Source organism: Momordica charantia, assembly GCF_013281855.1.
Source record: "Momordica charantia cultivar OHB3-1 chromosome 5 unlocalized genomic scaffold, Mcharantia_2.0 BLBB01000005.1, whole genome shotgun sequence".
Lineage (NCBI taxonomy): Eukaryota > Viridiplantae > Streptophyta > Magnoliopsida > Cucurbitales > Cucurbitaceae > Momordica > Momordica charantia.
In genome coordinates this window covers 19,490,647-19,518,146 of record NW_028275163.1, presented here as the reverse complement: position 1 = coordinate 19,518,146, position 27,500 = coordinate 19,490,647, and the positions used below count along the sequence as shown (strand labels likewise).

General features: G+C 35.5%; 1 protein-coding gene across 1 annotated transcript; it reads left to right on the top strand.

Annotated features, from left to right (window-relative positions):
• Positions 1-17,930: 17,930 nt before the first annotated feature.
• On the top strand, positions 17,931-20,588 carry LOC111019829 (WAT1-related protein At5g07050). Its single transcript, XM_022296322.2, has 6 exons — positions 17,931-18,247; positions 18,373-18,435; positions 18,543-18,659; positions 18,910-19,327; positions 19,486-19,637; positions 20,071-20,588. The coding sequence occupies exons 1-6, from the start codon at positions 18,045-18,047 to the stop codon at positions 20,315-20,317; spliced, it is 1,200 nt and encodes a 399-aa protein (XP_022152014.1). The 5' UTR covers positions 17,931-18,044; the 3' UTR covers positions 20,318-20,588.
• The last annotated feature ends 6,912 nt before the right edge of the window (positions 20,589-27,500 follow it).

Sequence of the window (27,500 nt, the reverse complement as noted above, 5' to 3'; positions counted from 1 at the left end):
TCTGTTTGAAGACCAATCGGGGAAAAAGTTGGTGTTGCGAGCTGTCAAGTATGTTTCAGGATTCAGAATGAATTTGTTATATACTTGAAGATTGGATGACAATGGTTACAAGATCAGTGAGTTCGCAAAGGGTAGCTGGAACCTTCTGAAGGGGTCTGAGGCAGTAGTAGTGGGCCAGAAAAAAGTTTGAGTTTATATGTCTATATTTGAGGTTGCCAGGGGATCTGAGAGACAGATGATGCACAGGGCTACAAAGTGGTAGCACGTGGCTGTGTCTCTAGCGTTTGGGAGACGAAACTACGTAGGATTGCTTAGTCTTGGAGCAATCACAGACGAAGCTTTGTTGGGGCCGAGCAGTAGTTAATCAATTACTACTGTTGGTGCAGTCAGAACTTAGCCTAAGTGGGGTTGCCAAGATGATGGAACACTGTTGGTGTAGTGGGAGGCAAGATCCATATTTTGTTTTCAAGTGAGAGATTGTTGGGATAATAGAGCAAAAACAGAAAACTCATGTCCTATGAAGAAAAAGATCTTCAATACTACTACAGATTCCTACAAGGGGTAGGATACTGTTTTCGAATTATAATATTGTTTTTACTATAAGGATTAGGATATTAGGCCTAAAGCTTTTTTTTTAAGGTTTTATTTGTATAGAAATCCAAATAAAGGATATTGAAGTGGCTGTGGGTAGTATGTGAAAATGAGTCTGTATCCTGTGAGTTTAGAATGGTGAATATCTAGGGAGATATTTGAGTGTTTTTTATGGAATCTCAATTTATGAGTGGAATCCGTATCTGAACGGAATACTGGACGTAGCCCATAAATTGTTGGGGTGAACCAATATAAATTCTTGTGTCGTTTTCTGCTATTCTCTTTAATCTCTTATTTGTGTTGTGTGATTGTGATTTACTGAATATAACTATAGAAGAGAGAATTGTTTTGGAGCATTTAATTTCCCAACAAATATTTCAATCCAATCCTTATATAGATGTCGAATCTATAAACATATTAATATTAAGATATGCGAAAACATCCAAACTTATATTTAATTTTAGCCGCGGTGCCTATAGTACTTCATTATGCAACTCTATAAACTCTAATGATAGTGGAACCTTAAAGAAATTTTATTTACAGGTTGGTAAAACAGGAGTGCAAAGCTTTATAAAGGTAGCTTAGCCCTGTGAAGACTCAGATTTCCTCTCTTGTATCTATTTTTCCAAATACATAAATTTTTCTCCTCTTTTTGAAACTTTTCACTATTTTCCAACACTACATATCCAATATAGATATATATATATATATATATATCATAATAATTTAAACTCAGAACTTTCAATATATCATTGATAAACTTTTATTAAACCTACAGTAGATCTTGTCACATCGGACAAATAATTATTACTCGACCCTAACCTATTGTTAAAGAGAGCATGTCTTGGTTCTTATCAAGTGATGTGGCTTCGAGCAAAAGAATATATTCTCTAATTAAGAATCATGAAGGAAATCATCCTAATTACACAAGTTTAGACGTGAAAGACTGAAAATTTCCCTTTATAAATCTTCTGTTCTTTGAACATTAATAAATAAAAGAATCTAATTATCAGAAACCAGCTGATAAAAACTAATTAATCAATCATATCATTTGTCTTTGTGATATATTCTTGTTTTCAAAATCAGCCCCAACATGCACTTCTGTCAGCTGTTTATTTTGGAATATGGAGAATTTTTTATTTTTATTTTTGTCAAATTTTCCTTTACAGCCAATTCAAAGCTCATATTATTCTGTGTTAGATAAGAAAACAATAGCCAATTGGATCTAAGAACCCTTATGGTTATGCAAACCCCTAGATCACAAATGCTAAAACCCCCAAATCGAGATGATGTCAACCCAAGGAAGAAGTTAGAACGGATTTACCTTGATGATCAATATCAAGAGTAGAGAAAACTTGTTTCTAAACTCAAGATTCGAACCACTCCACAGATAGCTTGATCAAGACTACTTGAATGATTCTAGCATGCAAATCTAACACTCAAGAATTGCAAAGAAAAACAAGCTCTAGGCTTTTTGAAGCAAAATAGCAACTTCATTCAATCATCAAAATCTGTCTTTCAAAGGAAACAAGCTACGCTATTTATAGCCTCCAAAACAACCCTAAAAGTAACCTAAAGGCATTTGAAAGGTTGTAACTCCAATTACATGATGGCCATAACATCCACTAGCTAAAATGTAACTCAAAACATATAAATGAAATGTTTAAAACTGAAAATATAATAAAAAGAGGTTTAAATCCGAGAATTGAAGTCTTGGTCACCCTTCAAAGTCTTTGTAACCTCCCAATTATAAATGAAACTTCACTTGAAGTAGTTTGAAGTGTAGTTCCATTAATTGATGGATGACTTGCAATAAATGAAGCTTGAGATGCACTTAAGTTCATTTAATGCAACTTGAGTTCCTTGAATTGAACTTGGCTTTATTGAATGCAACTTGAGTTAAACTCCACTTCAACTTCAGCTCCTTTAAATGAACTTAGAGTTCATTTAATGCAACGTCTCCCTTAAGCTCTACTTGGAAGATATTGACTTGAAAAGTTCCATCTCTCTCTTGATCATCCCTAGCCGAGCTCACCAAGTATTGAACATGAGAAAGTAAAGCTTGTTGTAGCTTCTTGGCTCTTGATCTCGTTATGGGTCCTTGAGGCATGACAATGGTGCTTCCTTGGTTCACATCATGTGTGTAAACTGTAAAGTAAAAATATAGGGGCATTCTGGTCAGGACAGTCTTCATTCATGTTGGATTTGGATGACCAAATTCAGAGCCTATTATTGAAAAGTTAAGACCTAACTCCACTTCCCCAGACTAAGCCATATAAGGCAGAAGAAAACATATTGAAAGAACAATTTCAATACGTAACTGTCCAAAAAGACATATACCTAGTTTTTTTTTTCCAATGATGTAGATTGTCGTTGTTTTCAATCTCTTTCTTGAAGTGGTTTTCTATTTTCTAGAGGGTTATATGATTTTTTTAAAATTGTGTTTTGGAAAGGAAGCCATATGTTAATGTTTACACCATGTTTTTTTCTCGTCTCTTATTTAATGTGGGGGATAGAAGTTATTTCAAGCCAATAGGACGTAGAAAACACAACGTCTAAGAATGGATAACTATTCGAATTATGATTTCAATATATTATAACAATAAAGTTTTTCCTTGCAAGTTTGAAATAATTTCTAAAATACCATCTTTTGGTGACAGTTTAGAGTGGTATTTCAAATTACGTGTTAATTTGTGTAATTTACCATCGACTAAGAAGTGAAAATTATATTTTAGTATATCTAGATTTTTATTTTCAACTACAAGTTCTTTGATTTCATGGGTTAAATTGTAGATACATAAATGATAGAATCATTTTGAATCATACGGAATATTGAAACCCAATGCGTGTCATAATGATATTCACGTCTGGCATATGTTCGCTCGGACCAAGATTTGTACTCCAATTCGGCAGAGAAACTAAGGGCTATATAAACTTGACTTATAGATATCTTTTTTTTTTTTACGTAGACTCCTAGAAATTCATTCTTAATTATGAAATTCCTTTTTTGATATTATGAATTAACTTTGCAAATTATAACCCAAAAGCACCCAAATTTCTATAATAAATTCTATTATACAATCCAAACACATAAACTACTCAATCTCACATTTCAAAACTCAGTCAGGAATAATCCTTGACAAAAACGAAAACGTACGGTTTTATGTTTGAAAATGTTTATAGCGAAACAGATGAGGCAGCCAAAGGATATCACGAGGCCCCATGAGAATGATCTTACAGACATCAAAAACCCTGAGTTGAAGCCAACGTATGCTCTTATAGTGGAATCTTACACAACATCCTGTCCAGAAAAAACCAAAAAACCAACCTGGAGAGTACTAAAAAAAAAAAAAACTCTAATGATTGTTCCCAACACATTCATGGATTGCTACCTCAGAGAATTACAACATGGTTTGTTCTTATTGTTAAGGATCCCAGAAGGAACTTACAATAGTTTAAATTGGTTTTGAGATGGAACCTCATGAATATTGATATGGTATCAGAGTTCAAAACGCTCAAACGAGCAATCAGTCCAAAAATGGGATCCAACCAAAATCGATGAGTTAAAAGAACCACAGGAGCATGTTGGTTTTGAGATGGAACCCCGTTCTCTCACTTCCACATATTCTCATTCCTAGGGAGGATATTATGATGCAAATATAGTTCCAAAACTAAATTCTTAGATATATAGAATCTAGTCTCTATTTATCGACATAATATCTACTATCTAACACATTTTGGATAAATTCGATATTCTCATAATTTTGAAGGTCAGCTACGGCAGATTATAAATTAATAATCCTAGTCGATTCCATCTTGAACAAAACAGATCCATTAATTTTTTGATCCCGTATAATAAAATATCATCTTTGTTCAGGACTTCCAATGTAGAATTTAAAATCCAATTCATACCATTTCAAATTTAGAGCGGACAATATCAAGCTATTACCGTTACAAAATTAACTGAGGACCAATCAAGCAATTAGCAATTAGGATGTTTGAGAGAGAAAAACAAAAACACAGAATTATTAGTGGTTCCACTGTAGTCTACATCCACGGTAGTAGATTTTTTACTGTAATTTTTTGAACAGACAAGTTTCAGAAGTTCTAGAAAAAGAAAATAATAGATTTTCTATATTCACTTTCGCAAAGTCGAGAGAGTTAATAGTACACTCTCCCTCACATTAGGAAAACATAACCTTTGGTAAATAATTCCGATTTAACTAACATAACCATTACGGTTTAGAGATGATGTAGGCGCGCGGTTAGAATACACACATAAACTATATTAATATTTATGTGTTCCATCTTAAAACTAATTCATAATGAGAGTAGTAGCTCGTGTATATTATATTAGCTAGGTTGTTTTATATTTTCAATGTGGGATCCTTGACATGATCCTTCGAGATCGTGGCTTTTTTGGCTCATCAATCTTGGCTGGATCCTATTTTTTGACTGAATGTTCATTTGAGTTTTTTAGGCTCTGATACTATATCAATATACCTGCGGGATCCTTAATAAACTACAATGAATATATGTTAGTCAACCACAAATTTTACCTTGACGAGACTCGTTGTTCGTTAATTTACGGGCAGTCACAAGTTGAGTAGGTGACTAACGTCAGCCTATCCAAAATTTTTGGGTGCAAAAACCAAATGAGTGTGTGATGATCAGATGGATGTAGGTTGTAATTTGAGTGCAAATTGTTGTATAATTGGTCGGCCTCTCAAATCCTTTAATTTGTGTTTTGGGAAAGACAGGGCAACGTCAACACCCATTGGGAGGTGATTAGATATCCATATTTCTTCTTATTATTATTTTCCTCTTGGTGCTCCACTCATCCATATCACTTTTTATTTTCCATTTTTTTATGAGTTGAATGAATAATAATGCCCTAATCAACTCCCTCCTCATATTTCTACATTCACCTCAATTTAAGTAAAATGAGTTTATTAGATTTAATTATCAATGTTCTGATTTTATTTTTAGTTTTCTGTTTCTAAAATTATTCCTTGTTTTCTCATTTTTTTTGGGTATGATTTTAACATTTCTTTGTAATACCTTTAAAAACAAAAACAAGTTTTTGGAGATCATTACTTGTTTTCAAAATTTGACTTCGATTTCGAAAACGCTTTTAAAAAATTGATAACATAAAAAAGAATACATAATTACAAATAGTAGAATAGAAAACTAAAAACAAAATAGTTATCAAACAATATCTTAATATTTTAAAAAATTTATTCTCATCATTTGTATGTTTCGATTAAACTTTACTAGATGTCGTTACGAGTAACAGGAATCCTGAGATTGTAACAACTTGATATGATATTTGTTTGGGGGCTGAAATACCCTAGACACGTGGAGGACAGCTATTAGTACTTAGGATGACTCATGAGTCATGCCCAACTCGGACTGCCAAGATTGCCACCACCAGCGTTGATAGGTGCTAAGTATAAGGGCCGAGGTGCGACCTGGTCAAGGTTCGATCTACCAAGAAGCTCGGTGGGTCCGAGGTGAGCAGCTGTTAGCGGCGTGATTACCGGGTGTAACCGTCGGTCCCGAGATTACCGGGTGTAACCGTCGGTCCCGAGATTACCGGGTGTAACCGTCGCGAGATCAATGGGACTACCACCCATAAGTAGAGGACCTCACTCCACACTCAGGTATGACTTTTACCTCGAACTAAACTGGGAATCCGACCTATACTGACGTGAGCGTCGGAGTGTTCACCTTTTTGTGCAGGTCCGCCCAAGTGTTCAGGTCGGTCCAGAGACCGGGTTCGAGCTACGATCAGAGAAACACTGTTGTGCATATTCTTGCATAAACATTTGGCGCCGTCTGTGGGATCGGACATCCTAAGTCATCCCGATCTAAAAAAAAATATACGCAAAGATGGTGCATCCAGCAAACTCTGCTAATACGACAGAACAGAGGGGTGTGAACGCTGACAATGGCCCTCAGCGAGACCTCGGTGCAAGAATAGTCGAGGACCAGGTCCGAGCAGGGCAAGAGGGAGATCTGCCGCGCAGATTTGCCCGCCATGCGAATCAAGAGCTACCACTTGCTCACCCGAAACCCTCAAAAGCCAACAGAGGCCGAGGAGGGACATCGAGAAAAACCTCCCAAAGGGCCAATCAGGAAGCAGACCCCGAAGCTCTGTCTACTCTCCAGCGCGAGTTGGATGATATGTGCCATCGATTGCGCACAATGGAAGAAATGTACGCTGATGCAACACGTGCTAACCGAACTGCGTCTCCCTCTATAGCTCCGGGCGCACCCGGAGAAAAGGGAGCTTCATCTATGCAACCTGGCGATCGCGAGCCCATTCCCAACGATGGAGGAGTGGATTACAGCCTGCGGGATAACGATCTGAGAAAGTATCTCACTCAAAAGAAGAAGAGAGCATCTCGGGAGCCGGAAGACTCTCCTTCCTACTCCCGAGAATTCTCCAACTCGAACCTAAAGGCTCAATCAAAATACAAACCTCTAGCACCAGAGGCGGTGATCACTAGAGAAGAGTTCGACCTAATGAAGCACAAGTTCGATGAGCAGGTCGAGGCGCTTAAGGCCAGGTGCGAGAAGAAAGACTGTTCGTTCGACAATGGCGACTTGGGAGAATCGCCATTCACCGCGGACATCCTGGAGGCTCCAATCCCTCCGAAGTTCAAGACTCCCGCCATGAAGCCCTATGACGGGTCTAAGGACCCTAAAGACTATGTTGAGGTCTTCGAGGGCCTCATGGACTTTCAAGCGGCGACAGATGCGATCAAATGCCGCGTCTTCCAAATCGCGCTTACCGGCAGCGCGCGCCTGTGGTACCGAAGACTGCCGGTCAAATCGATCCCGACTTACTCCTAGCTAAGGAAGGAGTTCATCAGTCAGTTCTCCTCTCGGCATTATGACAGAAAGACAGCGACTCACCTTGCCACCATCAGGCAGAGGGAAGGAGAGACGCTGAGAGAATATGTCACAAGGTTCCAGGAGGAGCAGCTAAAGGTCGTGCACTGCTCCAACGACTCGGCCATGTGCTACTTCCTCACAGGCCTGGCCAATGAGACCTTAACCATAAAACTTGGATAGGAGGCTCCAGCCACATTCGCCGAAGTATTGCAAAAGGCGAAAAAAGTCATTGATGGGCAGGAGCTCCTCCGAACCAAGACTGGCCAACCTGAAAAGCAGGTCGTTCAGAGAAAACTAAGCCAGGACAAAAGAAGGACTGATGTCAGGTTCAAAGATAAGGGACCATCCTCCTCCAGTAGCAGAACATAGTACCGTAGGACGGAGAGCGGCCCTACCCGGAGCCGACCTTATGAACGGTACACCCCAACCACCATTCCCGTCTCTGAGATACTCACGAACATCGAGGACAGCGGGATGGAAAAACTCCTCAAGCGACCTGAGAAGCTCCGAGGAGACCCAGAAAAACGCAACAAAGATAAGTATTGTCGTTTTCATCGCGATCACGGCCACAATACGTCAAGTTGCTGGGAGTTAAAGCGCCAGATTGAAGACCTCATTCAAGACGGCTACTTCAAAAAATTCGTGGGCAAACCGAGGTCTAACTCGGTCGAAAAGATGGAAGAGAGGAAGCGTTCAAGAACGCCGTCTCGGCGAGAGGACCGACCTGCAGTCATCAATACTATTTTTGGAGGTCCGAGCGGAGGCCAGTCCAGAAACAAGAGAAATGAGTTAGCTCGTGCAGCCAGGCGCAAGGTGTGCATCATCAGGGAGCAGAGGCCGACCTTCCCAATCACCTTCGACAGTGCAGACTTGGAGGAGGTCCACCTGCCCCACAATGATGCACTTGTGATCGCTCCCTTGATTGATCATGTGGTAGTCAGGAGGGTACTAGTAGACGGGGGCGCGTCTGCTAACATCCTGTCCCTACTAACCTACCTCACCCTGGGATGGACAAGGTCGCAATTGAAGAAAAGCCTGACACCGCTAGTTGGGTTCTCTGGAGAGTCGATCACCCCAGAGGGTTGCATCGACTTGCCAGTCACATTTGGGCAAGACAAAACACAGGTCACCAAAATGGCCGAGTTCGTGGTGATTGACGGTAGATCGGCCTATAACGCCATCTTTGGGAGACCCATCATCCACTCATTTCGGGCCGTTCCCTCAACACTTCATCAAGTTTTGAAGTATTCCACCCCTCATGGCGTGGGCATAGTCCGAGGAGAGCAGACCGCTTCGAGGGAATGCTATGCCTCCGCACTCAAAGGGTCATCGGTATGCGCCCTCGAAGATCAAGCCAGTGGGGATGGGTAGCCTGAGTTCGAGGCCGACCTGCCGAGAAGGGAGTTTTCCGCGCCCACTGAGGAGCTCGAGCTTGTTCCTCTGCTTAGTCCCAAGAAACAGGTAAGCATAGGAACTAAGATGGGGGCCACCAACAGAGAGGAGCTAATCCACTTCCTCAGATCCAACTCGGACGTCTTTGCATGGTCTCATGAGGACATGCCTGGCATTGACCCGAAGATTATGACGCATCGCCTCAGCATAGACCCGTCATTCTGACCTGTAAAACAAAAAAGAAGACCTATAAACAAGGAGAGGAGTGATGTAACTGTTGAGGAAGTAAACAAACTATTGAAAGCTGAATACATAAGAGAAATTTTGTATCCCAAGTGGCTCTCTAATGTTGTATTAGTTAAGAAATCTAACGGGAAGTGGAGAATGTGCGTAGACTTTACGAACTTAAACAAGGCATGCCCGAAAGACTGCTTCCCACTGCCGAGGATCGATCAGCTCGTGGACGCCATGGCCGGACACGAACTGCTCACCTTCATGGATGCCTACTCTGGTACAACCAAATCAATATGCATGTCCCAGATCATGATCATACCGCATTCATAACAGACCAAGGTCTGTATTGTTACAAAGTCATGCCCTTCGGTTTCAAGAACGCAGGAGCGACCTACCAGAGAATGGTGAACAAAATGTTCGCCAAGCAGATCGGCCGGAATATGGAAGTGTATGTGGACGACATGCTTGTCAAGAGCAAGCAGTCTAAGTCGCATCTTTCCGATATGACCGAAGCCTTCGAGGTTCTGAGGACATATCAAATGAAGCTCAACCCAACTAAGTGTGCCTTTGGAGTCTCTTCGGGAAAATTCCTTGGCTTCATGGTGAACAGCCAGGGGATCGAGGCCAACCCCGAAAAGATTAAAGTCGTGCTCGAAGCACCCAAGACGCTGAAGCAGCTTCAATGCCTCAATGGCAGGATTGCAGCCCTGAACCGGTTTGTTTCAAGGTCGACAGATAAGTGCCTTCCTTTCTTCAAAATCCTACGAAAGAAAAGGCCGTTTGAACGGGACTACCACCCATAAGTAGAGGACCTCACTCCACACTCAGGTATGACTTTTACCTCGAACTAAACTGGGAATCCGACCTATACTGACTTGAGCGTCGGAGTGTTCACCTTTTTGTGCAGGTCCGCCCAAGTGTTCAGGTCGGTCCGGAGACCGGGTTCGAGCTACGATCAGAGAAACACTGTTGTGCATATTCTTGCATAAACAATACTTTTAAAGTTTGACAAGTCATTTTAGTTGGAAAATATGAATTTTTATAAGTTTTAGAAAATAATTTTGATTGAAAGATAAAAAGAAGGCTGGGATTAATTCTATTTTGGAATGCAACCACAATTTCTTTAACTGGGTTTTTTTGGGTGCAACCACTATTTCTGTAGATAATTCTTTTGGAGTGGAATAATAAATAACTTATTAGGTTGGATTTTTGTAATTACCATTCTCAAATAATTAGCTTTAATAAAAAAAATTTAGGGTAATGCGAAAACGAGCCTAAGCTATAATTGAAATATATCTCCAACTAAGAGGTTGAAAGTTCAATCTGATCTCCATTTCCTATGTTGTACTCAGGAAAAAAAAGCTATTTAAAAGCATAATCAATTATTAAATTGAAATTATTATTTTTTTAAATGATTAAATTGAAATTAAAGGTTAAAGCATGGAGATTAAAAATGTAATTTAATTATTTACTAATTTTGGATTCAATATCAAGAATGCCTTGTACTAATAAGACAGTCATTATTTTTTTAATTTTAATTAATTTTCACCAATAATTCAAATGTTTTCTTTTACTACAATAACATATATCAGAGTGGGATTGAAAACTCACAATATTTTGATCTAAAATATATGTCTTAACTTGAGCTAGGCTCAAATTGGCTTTCACCATTCCTAATTAATTTAAAACATTCAGTCATTTCTTGATAAATGTAAATAATTATATAGTTTTTTTCTATATCATATAATCATCCTTAAGGATGAAGTTTGAATATGAAAGTTTCTCCAACTTAAACCTAGTTCAACTAATTAAGGTGTGTATCGTCAACAAAAAGGTTGTGGGTTCAAACTCCCACTCCCACATGTTGTTCTAAAAAAAAACTGAAAGTTTGTCCATAAAAATAAAAAGAAAAGAAAAGAGAAAAGAAAAAAGAAAAGAAAAGAATATGAAAGTTTCCAAATTTATTTCATGAGAAAATGTAGAGATCATTCAATCTATTTGGAGGATTTTAAGAACAAATTAATTAATTATGATTAGCTCAAAAAAACTTTTTGATACAATAATTTAATTTGGTGGGATAAATTTTTAAACAAATTTAATATGATATACTTTACGTATGATTTCATTTTAAATGTGAGATATTTCATACATAATAGCTATAAGAAATAGAATAAAAATACAAAAACAAAAAATATCTTTTCGAACAATTTTAAAATTAACAACTATAGCACATTATTCTAAATTTTTAATCGGCAAGTAGCTTCTTTTAAAAAAAAGTAAAAAAATAAAAATCAATCCAAGCAATTTTTTTATTTTTTTATTTTTTATTTTTTATTTTTGCCTTTTTCGTGACTAAAGGTTTATCCCAAACATATTACTTGGAAGATGTTATGTGACGCAAGTGACACAAGCAACCATTATTAGAAGTGATGCAATATCTTGTGTTGGAAAAGCCAAAGTATATAATTGAACAAAGTCCAAAATTCTAATAATTATGAAGTGGAAATACAATTTTTACCTTACATTAATCCATTTTGGAAACAACAAAATTTAGAGCCGATTTGGTAACGTTCTCCTTTCTTATTTCTCGTTTCTAATTTTATTGAGAATTTTTTTTTGTATATCGAGAAACTTAAGCATATTTGACAAACCATTTATGTTTCTTATTTCTTATTTTTTTTAGAAACTTTCCCAAAATTGTAGAAATAAAAAAAAACATTTTTCTTATTTCTTGTTCCACATTTCAAGATTATCAGGGTTTTCTTCTTTTTTTTTTCAATTAAAAAACGAACAACATGAAATAGTTATCAGATGCAATTATGTTTTTCTTTATTAAGAAAGATTGCATGTCCCAAATGAATTGGCTTATTCGAAAAAAGTCTTGTTTTTTGCAAGATCTATCTCGTGTCTGGTATTGCATGGTTCCACACTCTGCAAGAACTTCAAATTATACTCTTAAAGCTCATCATCTTCATCATAAATGATCCGCTTGTCCCGAAATGACCTAGCCCAATAGGGAAATCCTAATTCATTGGGCCTTTCAATACAATCAAATAGAAAGAAACCATGAATAAGAAGCTACAAAATGGGCACAAATTTCCTGTTTTTATTTTGTTCTCATTTCTAATTTTTAATTTTTTTTCAAAAACATAAATAAAAGCATTATCAATCTTGACTTATAAAATGCATAATAAATATTAAAATAATATATAATATATAAATTTTTAATATTTATTTTTAAAAGATTATCTCATTTAAAAATTTATTTTTTTAATTTAAAATTTTAGAGAATAAAAAAGAAAAGATGGTTACCAAACATATTTCTTTCTTTTTTTGTTTTAATAAAAAAAGTAAGAAGGAAAAAAAAACAAAAAAATCAATTACCAAATACATTTCTATTTTCATTTATTGGAAAAGAAGATACAAGAAACCAAAAATAAAAAACAAAAAACAAAGAATAGAAAACGTCACCATTATCTCCATTCATTAAGGATATTTTGATAATTATTTCAACTTCATTGAAAACCCATCGTATTTCTACCGCATGAATAAGTAGAAAATAACTGAGAAATTAAAAATAACAACAATAAAAGCACAAGAATTTACATGAAAAACTCCAAACCGGGAAAAAATCACTATGTGAAAATTATTACAATCACACAAATTTTTTTCCGACAATAATTACACAAAAAAAAACACACTCTCTTCAAGAAAATATCACTCGATTAACTAGAGTTCGTTACTAAGCTTAAATTGTTTCAATTGGGATGATTAAAATCTAAAAGCATGAGCCTCTTTTGTAGCACTTGGAGCATATCTCCTTCCTGAACATGTGGGACAATTTGCTCTTCTAATATTTTGTCAAAATCTAACAAATTCCACATTGACAAGATATTGAAGAATTCACAGCTTCTACTGCACTCATTGTCTTTACAGACAATCATAATTCTTAATTTAGAGAACTATAAAGACCTACTCACAGTGAAAGTAAATTACTTGGAATGTCGCCTTCCAAGATTTTTCTTCTTTGTCACATGTCTATAAATCCCGTTGAAATTTATGGTGCAACTTCCACCTACTTAGCTTACGCGGAAGTTCTTCAGCCGTCAACGTAATTTCCACCACAGACACGTCTTGCATAGCCACCAAACTAATACCCGTGTGTAAATTTGTTGAAGTACTAACATAACATCGTCTATCGTGGTAAAGTGGACATACCATGATGATCTATTTCTATCTCTCTTTAAAGGAACTGATCATTATCTTCTCTGGCGAGAGAAACACTGTCAGCATCCGACCTAGAGCCCTTTGATAAACCGACTCTGTTAGGACAATCCTTATTCATGTGCTCAAACTGTCCACGTCCCCATCAACCTTTCTTTTGCACTAAATCTTTCTTCTTCTTCCAATTGCAAGCTACCAGGGCTGTGTCTTCCTATGAAGTACGCCCTCACTCTTCAGCCTTCTTTCTTCTTACGAAAGTTTACTAGTAACCTTAGCAAAATTTAAAGTTTCCTTCCCATACATCAAGATCAGTTTCAAGTGTTCATAAGATTGTAGAAGTGACAAGATGAGTCTGAGTGTCTTATCTTCGTCATCTATCTTCACTTCAATTGACTCTAGCTAAAAAATGATGTTATTAAGAGCACTTAGACGATCTGAGATTCTCGTACCTTCCTCTATTCGCAACGTCTGAAATTGCTTCTTCAAGTACAGCCGATTTTAGATGCCTTTTGCATGATACAAAGCTTTAAGCTTCTCCTTAAAGTGTTCTTTGCCTATCTTAATTTCATGCACATTTGCAAGGATATTCTGAGCCAAACTCGTTCTTATCGCCTTTGCAGCCTCTCAAATTCATTTCCTTCCAATCTTCATCACTCATGTTGGACTTCTTAGTGAAGAAAATAACCAAACAATTCCAACTACTATCGAAGGAAATTAGACAACTACTCTACAGTTGTCCACCCTTGATTCCATTACTATCCAAATAAGGAATTCACCAAATCAGCATACTACAGATTTCCTCCTCCAAGTAAGAACTGATGCTAAAATCTCTCATTGCAATTCTCTCATTAAATGCTCCATTATATTTTGTGTTTTCTTAGTTTTCTTTTCAATTATATATAACAGTCAAATCAATCACCAAATTGATTGGCTCGTTTTTATTATTTTTCCTTAAATAATTCTCCCTGCGTGTAGTGTTTAAAAGAAAGGATAATTCTTGTGTAAAGATAACGGAATGAGCTTGTTCAATTGAAAGGATATACAAGAATTATTTATGGTATCAGAGCCCAAAAACTCTCAAACAAGCATCCGATCCAAAAATGAGATCCGACTAAGATCGATGAGCCAAAACAGCCACGATCTTGAGGGGGTATGTTAAGGATTCCACATTGAAAAGAGAATGGACCTTGCAATGGTTTAGAATAGACATGAACTACCCCTCTTATTGTCAATTGGTTTTGAGATATAACCCATGAATATTAATACTTAGATACTCTACTTGAACTACTACTACTGAACTCTATTTCACTCATTCTTCCCTTCAACGTCTTGTATCAGCTTTACGTGGAAATAACTAAGAAATAAAACTGGAGAAAAGCCATGGCTTGCAAAAGAAAATCCACTATGTATTAGTTTTTCTTTGTTGGTTTGTTTTCAAAATCTTATAATAGTACTTTTTTTGTTTTTGTTTTTTTCTTTTTCAGAGTATGATTCACATAGTACATATATTAATTTCCCTATTGTCCTATATACGTTTTCAAAAATCGGCAAACTTTTCTGTATATGATTTAATTATTGAGCAATTTGAAAAAAAAAATCCAATATAAGTAATGACTAACTCTTTCCTCACAAATGTTTGTGGGAAAAATAATTTGGATACTAAAAAACATGTGGATATAAATATTGATATGTGTTAATATTGTGTTGCAAATATAAAGTTAAAAGATGCTGCAGAGCCGGCCATAAATTTCGCGAGCAAGCATCTTGGCCTATTATGGAGTGCCATGACACTAGTTCGAAGCTTAATTTCAATTTTGAAGCACCATGGCTCTAATTTCGGATAGAACCTGTAATAGTAGTAAAGAATTCGCAGATGTAATCAATAACTAGGACCCTTTATTTTTTCAATATGAGATCCTTAATTAACATGAATTGTGCCTCTTTTGGGTCCATTAATCTTGGACTGGATGCTCGTTTAAACATCTGGTATACATATTAATATTCATGGAGTTTCATCTTAAAACCAATTGGCAATGAGAGAGTAGTTCATTTATATTATAAACTCTTGTTACATACTTTGTCTTTTTAATGTAGCATCCTTAACATAATATATATTGTATCCTCTTGTGATGGATAATATAGTGTTATTGAGTAAATCCAAGGCACCACACACTTAGGTCCGAATCAGCCACTTGGGCGAAGCCCGAGTTAACTAAGGCAAGGGAGTCGAGCACACCGAATCGAGTGGCCGAGCGTACTTCAGCAGCTATATGTACCAGGGACAACCAGCAAAGAAGACGCTGACATCCTAACATAGGCTAGAGTATCATCCGAGACGCTACTACGCCCATCTATGGTGCCCAGGGAGTATCAAAGTATGGTGATCTCCACATCGCATTCTCTCCCTCTCTTTCTCTCTCTCCATATATAAGCAACACATGAACCTGAATTAAGGTGTATGCAAAATTCACTATCGAAAGACTGGTTTTCTCTACTTGCTAACATCTTAGCACTCTATACCTATTTGCTCCTACCCCAATTAAGTATTAACTTAAGCATCGGAGTGCAATCAGAAGAGCACCAAACCAATATTAGATTTCTGTGTGCAAATCAAGCTTGAGCTGAGAGACGAAGGCATACGTGGCACCTATTCAACGCTTGCCCAAAAATCGACGTAAAAAATTAGCATTGTCTATAGAGAAAAGCTTAAGCGGCAAGTAAGCTCTGCCAATGTAATAATCGCAATTGCAAATGGCTGAGAAAGGGATGGACCGTCCCGATGACAAGGCGAGCCTTGAAGGGATAGGGCCTACAGAGGGATTCCCCCTAGAGGAGCACCACAGCCAACGGGACAAAGACCAAAAAGGCTCCCTCGTTGAGAAGCTAAAGCTCATTGCCCTCCTAACTGAAGATAAAAAATGGGAAAGTCTCATAAATTTTCTAAGAAACAATCTACATGTCTTCACGTGGTCATACGAATATATGCTAGGTATCGACTCTAAAGTCATGATGCATAGGCTGAATGTCAACCTAGAGCATAAATCACTGAAGTAGAAGGTCGGTAGACGCCACTTGGAGATTAGCGATCTCAGCGGAAGTTGACCAGGCTCTCCCCGTAAAGGCACACGTGTGTCCAGACCTCAATTTGGACATGTCGAAGATGAGGAGGAAGGTTTAACATGTCCTTAAGCAAAGCTCAAGTCGATGTCGATCTAGGAAGATTCTGGCTAGTGAGAAATCCATTGACATTTGGTGGAAGAATGATTCTACCTTTAGAAAATCTTCTAATTACTGGCAAAAAACTCGTTGAATGACTAGTACAATGTCAATTGTAGTGGTAGAGCCGTGGTTCTCAATTGTCTGCTTATATAAAAGGCAGAGTCCCATCTCTAAAAGGTATACAATTTCTTGCATTTTACTTAAGCTCGGACTAAATTCTAACTTAATTAACTTTTGAGTGTACATAAGCGAGCACATACCAGTGCAAGGTTCTAGGTGCATCAACCTGAGTAGAATGCTCTAGAAGGAAACTACAAAACTACAAACTGTATAACTTTGGATGAGCCCTTTTATTCCAATATATATATATATAGGAAAACTCACTTTTCTTCCTTTATATCTTCTCTTCCCACTCAATATCTATACTATATTTATGTTAAAAGGAGAAAGAAGAAGATAGAGGAATTAATAGTGGATCCCACCATAATTTTTATTTCTAAAGCATATGTATATATCATATATATGTCCACCTCAGATCTTCTATGGATATATATACACACACCCTTTTTGAATATACAATTAACTTTGATGTATATATTATATGAACCCCATGATCATACAATCCTTGGGTTGAAGAATTTTGTAGATTCAATTTTTATTATTTGAATTGTAAATTTCTCTCTAACCCAAAGCAATAAAAATTTAGGTAGAATTTTTCCTTTTCTTTATTTTCTCTATGATGAAAATTATTTTTCTTGTTTGATTCTCACCTTCGTTATTTATTATTTTTACCTTTTTTATAAACATTTTTAACTTTTAAGCAAAGGTTGGTCCTAACTTTTAATTTTTCCCTTGGAGTTCTAAAAAAGATTTTTTTTATGGGTAAATATTTTTTAAATAACATAACACTAAAATAAAATGACATCAAAAAAGTATTATTGAAATCTGTTCATCTATTAAATATAAAGTAAATAAGCTAATAAAAAATGTTTTTTTTTACTAGAGATGGTAAGAAGACAAGTTTTATCAGGTAGGATCTTCTACTTATTTTCTGAGGTGAATTCACACGTATAGAATATTTAAATTACATTAAATCAACAAATAAATGTGACTAATATTTCTATCCACTAAAAATAAAAATCACATCAAAAAAGTAATCTAAATGTGGAGGGAAGTTTCTTCTTTCTTCTCCCATCAAGTTTTATTGTTTAATGACATGCATCAACAAAACCCAATATCCCACTACTGAAAAATTATGCGTCAGCAAATATATATTTTATTCTTCAGGAAAAAAAAAAAGAAACATAACAAAAAAAGCCATGAAATGGCCTATAAATATGAGGTCTTCCAAGCCATTTTCTCTTAGGAAACACACTCACAAGCTCTTCTTGAGCTGTTTGTTCTTCCTCTCTCTCAATTTTTTTTCTTCTGCAACTTTCTCTGCAAAATATATATATAAACTCTCCCTTTTTAGCATCATAATCATGGGGTTCATAGGATGTCTTGGCCGTTTCTTTCATAATGCAAAGCCTTACATCGGAGTCATCTCCCTCCAATTCGGCTACGCCGGTATGAACATCATCTCGACCGTCTCCCTCAACCGAGGCATGAGCCACTACGTCCTCGTCGTCTACCGCCACGCCTTCGCTACCGCTGCTGTCGCTCCTTTCGCTCTCGTTCTCGAGAGGTACATATCTTGCTTGGTTAGAAGCAGGAAGACAGAAGAATAGAATGATTAGGACGAACGAATCCTCCATATTTCTACAATAGGATAATAAGAACTAATAGCTTCTATTGTGGTGCCATTTGCAGGAAAGTGAGACCCAAGATTACATTTAAGATCTTCATTGAGATGTTTGTTTTGGGTCTTCTTGGGTTAGTATCTAAAATCTACTGGTTTTTACAAACACTAGTTAAAACTCCCTTCCTTTAAAGAGCTAAAACACTTTCCATTTTTTTGAACTTTCTCTTTGTCTTAACAGACCATTGATCGATCAGAACTTTTACTATGTGGGGCTCAAAATGACATCCCCAACTTTCTCTTGTGCCATAAGCAACATGCTTCCTGCAATGACATTCGTGATGGCAGTACTTTGCAGGTATTCTAATACCTCCATTAACGTCATCTCTGTTAATATTCATAGGGTATTATCTCACAATTAATCGACCACGAGAGAGAAGTAGTCCATTTATATTATAACTCCTTCTTAGGTCTCTTAGTTTTTCAACTTCAGTAGTAGTTTAATTAACATAGTATCATATGAGAAATTGTGTTCGAATTCTTGCAGTATCTCGACATAATTAATCACTTGTTGTGTCTTGTGCTAAGTTGGTTTTGAATTTTTTAAGGATGGAGAAGCTGGACTTAAGGAAAGTGAGATGCCAAGCAAAGTTGTTTGGGACAATAGTAACGGTGATGGGAGCCATGTTGATGACATTTTACAAAGGGAGTGTGATCAACTTCTTCTGGACTGGGCACGGCAGTCACGTGAGCTCGCCGCCTCCGGCCAACGCGGCGCTTGACCACCACAACGACGGAGAGTTCATCAAGGGCTCCATTTTGCTCATCATCGCCACTCTGGCTTGGGCTGCCTTCTTCATCCTTCAGGTCATAACCCTGAGAAAATACACCGCTCATCTTTCGCTGACCGCCATGGTTTGCTTTTTGGGTACCCTTCAGGCCATCGTCGTCACCCTTGCCATGGAACACCGCCGCTCCGCCTGGGCCATCGGCTGGGACTTGAACCTTCTCGCCGCCGCTTATGCGGTAAGAATCCCTTTCGACTAAATTTATCCAACCTACCAGTTTAAGCTCGTAGGTTTATCAGTTATTTATTTATGTTTAATAAAGTTCTATAAAAAAAATAGTTCAAAATCTCTAAAGTTTTCCTTTTTTCTCTAAAATTAGAATGTAAAATTTTGCAGGGGATTGTGACATCTGGAGTGGCATATTATGTGCAAGGTTTGGTTATGAAGACAAGAGGGCCAGTTTTTGTCACAGCTTTCAGTCCTCTGATGATGGTGATTGTTGCCTTCATGGGCTCTCTCATCCTTGCTGAGAAGATTTACGTTGGAGGGTAATTTAGTAATTTCATTCATTTCCATCTATGTTTGGGAGTGTTTCAATGTGGGTTCCTTAATATGTCTCTTCATAATCATGACTTTTTTACTCATCCATCTTGGTCGGATCCCATTTATAGATTGGATGTTCATTTTAGTATTTTATGCTCTGATACCATATTAATATCTATGGGATTTCAAAACCAATTGGAAAAGAGACGAATCATCTACCTCAATTATAAACTTTTGTTAGGTTCCTTGTTTTTTCAATGTGGAATCCTTAACACTTTTTCACCCAAAAAAAAGCTTTTTATTCGAGAGCATGAAACCAAACGTCAAAATGATTTGTTATCTCAAGCGCAAAACAGCCGTGCTTTTGCTAAAAACAATTTTGTTGGGTGTGCTTTTGAGTTAAATGAACACTAAGAATGGTGAGTAATGATTATTCAGGATAATTGGAGCAGTGCTGATTGTAATAGGGCTGTACTCTGTTTTGTGGGGGAAATACAAAGAAAGCAAAGAGAAGAAGGAAGGTGGAGAAATTGTTGAAGCAGTGAAAGGTGGAGAATTATTGCCTGTAATAAATGAAGACATTATTGAAGCAATCCAAAAGAAACAAGCTTTGGCCATTAACATTCCACCCATGGCTGGACCCAACATGGAAAACAAGCTTCAAACCACTAATCAGCCAAATTAAGGATAACAAAGCTGAGACACAATTATCTTGGAGAACAATAACACAGAAATTGGCCATCAAGAAGGGAGGAGAAGAATTAATCAACAACTCCTTTCTTTTTTCTTTTTTTCTTCTTCTTTTTATAGACTTTAGTTTTTTTCTCTCTCTTTTTGGTTGGATATGTGAGCCTAAAATATTGGGTGCCCTTTTGTTTCCTAGTTTTCTACATGTAATCTCAAAATATCCTTCAAGTTAGAGAAGAGAATGAGAAGAAAAAATTTGAAAAAAGAAATTGGGTTGTTTTGTTTTGTTTTAATTTATTAAAAAGGAAAATTCAAGAACCATCCATAAGCTTACCAACTTGTCACAATTTCATTAGTGACCAACTTTGTATTTGAGCAATTATTTCCTTAAAGTTACAAAATCATTGCAATTCAACATTGCCATCATGATATCATGCCTAATTGGATTTAATTGCAATAATTATACCTCCAAACAAAAGGTTGTGAGTTCGAATTCCCTCCCCAACATGTTGTACTAAAAAAACAAAAATTCTAGTTTAAAAGTGTTAAGCATCCTACGTCAAAAAGATAAGGGATGAATTACTTCTCTCGTAGTCAATTTCTTTTAGATGAAACCCATAAATATTGATATGATATCAAATCTCGAGTGCTCAAATGAGTATCCAATTCAAAAAATGGGATCTGGTGAACTTTAAATTGTAGAAAAACTTTTTGATTCATAGCCATAGTTCGTACATTTTCCAATTAGGGAATTTATAGTAGCAACAATTTTATAAGCCAAGGGAGTTAAAATTGAGGTGGATTGTTGGGTTTCATGAATAATTCTTTTGGATGAGATGGATATGTGCCAAACTGTGGAACAAATATTGTAGATTCCACTAGGTTGTCTGTGAGTGGCAGACTCCTAAATGTCACTAAACTATAACAATATTATTCTTCTTCTATAATATATAACGTTAATAATATAACCAACTCCAACTGCGAATGAGTGAGGATCGAAGGTTATTCTATAATATATGCTTACATCACCCCACTATATCTTGATCATATACATTCCCCATGCTCCCTGTTTCCCCTTCAATTATGGATTTGGATTATTTCCTTTATTTTTTTTATATCGTGAGTGTCGGGTTAGTTTTACACGTTAGTTTTACACGCACCTCGACTAATCTCATGGGATAGTCGCTGGCTTTACAACATTTGGTACAAAAAGATATATAGAAATTAATTCTTAAGGAATATCTTTGAAGTCTTTGGTTCAAGCCACGTGACATTGTGTATGCATGGATATGGGGAATTGGTCTAAAGGGCCGCTGATTCCTAGATAATAAAACAAAAACTTATGAACCGTTTAAAAAATAGTAGGTTTAGGTTTTGAAATCTTGAGTTTGTAAGGTGACATTGTGTATGAAAACAAAGTCTCACATTGGTTAGGGAAAGGAATGATCATGGGTATATAAGAAAGAACAATTATCTCCTTTGATATGAGGCCTTTTGGATGAAACCCAAAACAAAGCCGTGAGGGCTATGTTCAGACAATATCATACAATTACCGAGATACTCGGGATACTGTTGTCCTTACCATGAAAGTTAATCATTTTTTGTGTGAAAACTAATCTTATACCCATACTAAAATTTACAAATTATAAAACTGCAGATCGAATCTATTGTACAAACCAAAGTTTTCTAGAACATATTTCTTTGTATTAGTTCAAACATGAATTATATAGATTTAGATCCTCCCGACTATATATTTTTCATAAACTCAAGTTTATTAAATTATTGTCGATTTTTTTACTTTGTACTTGGCCTAGGTATTTCTTTTAAATTATTTTTGTAAGAAAATTTCTTTTTCAGATTGGCTTGGATTATTTTCAATTTTGTTTTTTAAAATGAAATAATTTGCGATTGATTAGATGATGGATGATGTTAAATTGTGCCAATTTAGTTGGAATTAAGTTAGGCAGACTTTCACCAATATAAAAAGAACTACGACATTTTAAGGTGAAAAAATAATTATTCTTTTTAAAATGCTCTTTTTAGTGGAGGGGATACTAGAAAAAGAGAAGAGAGAAGGAATTTGTTCTAATATTATTTAAATTAGAGAGAGATTATATCATCTTTATTCATGTATTGTTATCCTTATATAAGCTCTCCCTTTTAGTTCTAATTTTAAATTTAATTTTAATATAAGATAGCTGAATTATCTTCTTTCTTATTATTCTTCAACGAATTTATTCTCTGCATCTACCAAATCTAAGTGTAATTTAACGGATTAAAACACCTATCTACGACAAAAAATGAAGAATTTATTCTCTACATCTTAAATAAGGGGAGGATAAAAGAAATTGTCAAGAGCCAGTTAAAGGTTTCTTCCTAAATTCTCAATCAATAATATGCAAATTTTCAACATTCTTTAAATTCAAAATAATAGCTTATATTTAGATTTTTTATTTAATTATTAGGTATAACGAACTAGCTTGAACAAGAAAATATGTTTTATATCAGTTGATTGTACTTTCAATTTTAAGGCAATTAATTTTAGAATGATCTTTTTTGTTATGCGTATTAGAGCTAGTGTGATAGGAATAAAATTTGCATATTAGGTCAAAGTGGAAGAGTATTTTTTTATTTTTTTGATGTCTCGGGATCCACACATGTGGCTATACTAGCAGATCTCTATAATCGGAATTCATTGATTAGATTGAACAAGACCCATGTGTTTACCACTACGACTACGACGGTGACGTCCCCTAGAAGACTAAAGTGTAAGGGTATTATTCTCACTTTATGTATAAATTTTTAATGTGTCGTATTAGTTTTTTTCCTGGTTATTAAATAAAGTTTGTTAGTTAAAAGAAAATTTATATAATTTTTTAAATAGGAGAATTAATTGTTGAAAAAACATATAGGTGTGTTATTGTTATAGTTCTAAATATCCGTCGACATGTCGACATTATTTCTATCGACATATATATCCATGTTTCCATGAGTTCGCCATCAACATGAGAGGGTAAGTCGACATTTCCATCATAGTAGAATAAAATCGATAAAATATGAAAAATATCAACAAAATGTCACTAATATATACATAATATAAATATTATTTATTTTTAACTAATTTAGAAATAGGAAAATGTTTTTTTTATCAATTTAAATATTTTTTACCATTTTTTAATTTGTCTAACTTTTACAGAAATATCCATCGACATCGACATTTTATCGACATTGATATTTTCTCAAAATTGAGTCCTCGACATTTCCATCAACATGATCAACATTTAAAACCTTGGTTATTGTGTACTACTTAGCTGTCATTGTAATTTTAGCATTATATATATAACATTTTTTTTATTAGTCAAAGTGAGCATAGTTTAGCGGTAATTGGCATATATCTCCAATCACGAGATCTCGTGATTTTAATCCTCTTCTAGCATGTTGTATAAAAAAACATTTTTGTATTAATTAATCTTTTTGTAAATATACTTTATAAAAATATTTTTAAAATTATAGCTAAAACTAAAAGACTATTAAAAAATTAGGATTTAAGAAATCTTTTTGTTCTTTTTCTCGGACTTTGAGTATTATTTTTTTAAAAATATTTTTAAAAGCGAAAAAAATAAAAAGAAAATAAATATATGAAATATATACAATCTTTTTTCAAAAGAACACATACATACCAAATGACGCAAGAACAATGATGCATGCATGGCATAAATATCTAGCTTTAGCAAGTGACATTAAAATAATTAACTTATATATATTAATTTAATTAATTATATGATCTTTATATGTATTAATTATTTTGCAATTGGCTAAAGTGTATGTATATATTTATATTGATATAATTGAGTTAGATTCCCATAAGCACCATAATTTTCAGCATAATTAAACTATTGCTACCCAATTGGCCATCATTTTGTCATTTCTAAAATCAAGATATTTATTTGCTGACATCTCACATCTTCAGGTTTGTGTTTGTGGTTGATATTATATATCACAATATGATTTTTTTTTTTTTGGAAGAGAGAACTTAAAAAAGTTAACACTCATTATTCTCTCTACCAAATATATGTTTTTTTTTTCCTTTTTATAATTTACTTAGAATTTCAAAATTAATTTGAAATAAATAAAAATTAGCAGACTGAGTAATTATCAAATAAGTCTGTTTTTCAAAAATTTAAAAAAATATATACAGAAAATGAAATGTTATCAAACGAACTTTACTTTCTAGATTTACCAAAATACTTCACATATTTATAAGGGAAACTGCTGTGGGTACTAAAACTCTTTTATGTATTTCAAAATATATCACCTGTTTTTAAAATTTTCAAATATCGCAATATATCATATACTCATATAAGTAGTAAACCAGTAGTGTATGAGACACTCGTAGTATATTAGATGTATATCACATATATATTGCACAGACACTCATATCAGTAGTATACCAAATGAATATCACATACATATTACAAGCATATCAGAAACTCATATTAGTAGTATATCAGATGTATATCACATACATATATCAGTAGTTAGATATATTACAGATATATTACAGATGTATATCATTTGGGTAAAGTTGTCATTTTAAAATTGGATCTCCATTTTTTTCTTAAAGTGCTAGATTTGAAAAAACTAAAACTAAATGTGGTTGCTATTTTGTTAATTTTACTCAATGTTTTTGTCATATTTGAAACTGCTCCTGTATAAAGTAATTTTTCAAACTTGAAATAGTTTGCAGGACTAAAAACTACCGAGTGCTTTTGAAATAAGAGTTATTTAGCAAAAGTATTTTAATTACAAATACTACTATTTTAATTGCAAATACTTTACTAAAAAATTCTTAATAACAAAACAATCTGACATTAGAATTTTTTGGAATGACAAAAAGAAAAATATGTTTTTAAGAGAAAAAATGATTTTATACTTTCCCACATCGATAGATTTTGAAGTGGGAAGGACATTTAAATTGAAAGACACTTTTTGATTTGGTAAAAGTTGTCTGGGGCAAGCCTAAGGCCTTTCATCACACGTTCCTTCGTTTTTTGTTACTATACCAAGTACGAGAATAATCTTTATCGATTTTTAATGGTTGCAATCTATATATTTACTTTGTATTGTGAGTGTCTACTACATTTCCGATAAAACAAAACAAATTGCATATTTAATTAATATTTATAGTTTAGAAAATAAGGAAAAATTCTTTGCTAAGTACAGGTAGCTGATTCCGCTGAGATAAGCATAGAATGTTTGGTTTGAGACCTGCAAGAATCTTATAATTTCGAATAAAATAAAAGTTATAAAAATAAAAAGGAAAAAAAATGTTTTTGTCATCTAGTCATTCTGCACTACGAATATGTTGTCATATACAGAGTTCTCCGGAAACAATAAATGTGGAAAATTAAAAACTTCCATCAAATTCCTCTAACGTTTTTTTGGTTACAAAATATTTGAGTAAGAGATCTCATATATTAAAACTCCTCTATTATTTTTTTCAAATAATATTGATTACTTATTTGTGGTCTCTTTGGTTTTTTTTTCCCCTAATGTTTGATACTACAATTCTGTCTCTTAGAATTTCGTTGAATTCGCACCAATCTTCTAGAACAAAGAGATTGATGAGACCAGTAAAACAGAACAACACTAAGATCGGTGTGGCCCTCACCACACAGGCTCCAATGTCTAAGTTAGTATCGGAGTAGTCGGGTATAGAGAGTAAGGTTGTTAGGCATACCTCTAGGGTTTAGCTTATTACCCTTGTATTTATAAACGTCGAGTTCTAATCCCTTTAGGATCAGCTGAACCCTAATCCTCCTAGAGATCACAGAGTGGGCCTCACGCTGTACTATTCAGGATCGAGACCAAGTCGACTTGGACTAGGCTTGAACGGGGGTCGGGATTCACTGGAGAGGTTCTTGGCCACTGAGCCGAGAACCCCTCGGCGTCGAGCAGTGCTCGGTGCCGACCCCGGGACGGCCACGGCCGGCCCGAGTCGCTGGGCCCCAACCACTTACCTCTTTGAGTCCGCTCCTTCTTCGACTTTCTTTCCTCTTTTCGGTTTGCTTAATCTGATCTCTACTTTATTCCTATAACAATAGTCCCCACTCTCAAAATAGAAGCATAGAGCATGCCAGAGTTTCTATATTGAGAGTATTTGTCTCTGTCAATTGTTGTTTTGCGGGCTGGCTGTCATAGCCCTCATTCTCTTTTGTTGTAGTTGGCCGTAGTCAAGTCTCTTAGTTTATTACTCTTGGGTTTCCAACCTACTTGGCTTTTACTAGTGGTTTTATACCCTGACTCCAGTCCATACCTTTTTGTTGTTGTCGGTTGTCGCTTTATGGGCTAGTTGTCATAGCCCCCATTCTTTTTTGTTATAGTTGGCTGCAATCTCTAATCGTCCCCACCCCACAGACGCTGCCAATTGTTGATGCTAGAATTGTACCTCTTGGGATTTCGCCGAATTCGCACCAATCTTTTAGAACAAAGGAATTGATGAAACCTGCAAAACAAAACAACACTAGGCTCCAATGCCTAAGTTAGTATCGGAGTAGTCGGATATAGAGAGTAGGGTTGTTAAGCATACCTCTAAGGTTTGGCTTAGTATTTATAAAGGTCGAGTTCCAATCCTTTTAGGATTAGCTGAACCCTAATCCTCCTAGGGTTTACATTCGTCGAATCCTTATGCACTCAGGAGATCACAGAGTGGAACCTCACACTGTACTATTCAGGACCGAGACAAAGTCGACTTGGACTAGGCTTGCACGGCGGTCGGGATTCAATGGAGAGGTTCTCGTCCACGGCGCCGAGCACTGCTCGACGCCATGGCCATCCCAGATCGCTGGGCCCCGACCTACTTACCTCTTTAGGTCCGCTCCTTCTTCGGCTTTCTTTCCTCTTTTCGGTTTGCTTAATCTGATCTCTATTTTCTTCATATAACATCTAACTTATAAGGTTTAGTCCATAAAGCATCTATAGAAACGATGCATGTGTACTTTGTACTTTAAAAGGCTTTTTATAAGCTTTTAATCTTCGAGAGTTGTGTGTACTATGTAGTATGTATACATTAAAATGCTTTTAGTACAATAAGTGGTAGGAGGAAGAAGATGTAGCTAATTTCTTCGCCAATTAAATTAAGCTCATGTGAATTATTTAAAAAAAAAATTTAATAAGCCTCT

Bases quoted from the DNA above. Each gene is read 5' to 3' on its own strand.
- LOC111019829 (XM_022296322.2), top strand. From the start codon at position 18,045: ATGGGGTTCATAGGATGTCTTGGCCGTTTCTTTCATAATGCAAAGCCT. The intron at 18,248-18,372 runs GTACATATCTTG...TGCCATTTGCAG, and splicing joins TTCGCTCTCGTTCTCGAGAG to GAAAGTGAGACCCAAGATTA. The intron at 19,328-19,485 runs GTAAGAATCCCT...AAAATTTTGCAG, and splicing joins TTCTCGCCGCCGCTTATGCG to GGGATTGTGACATCTGGAGT.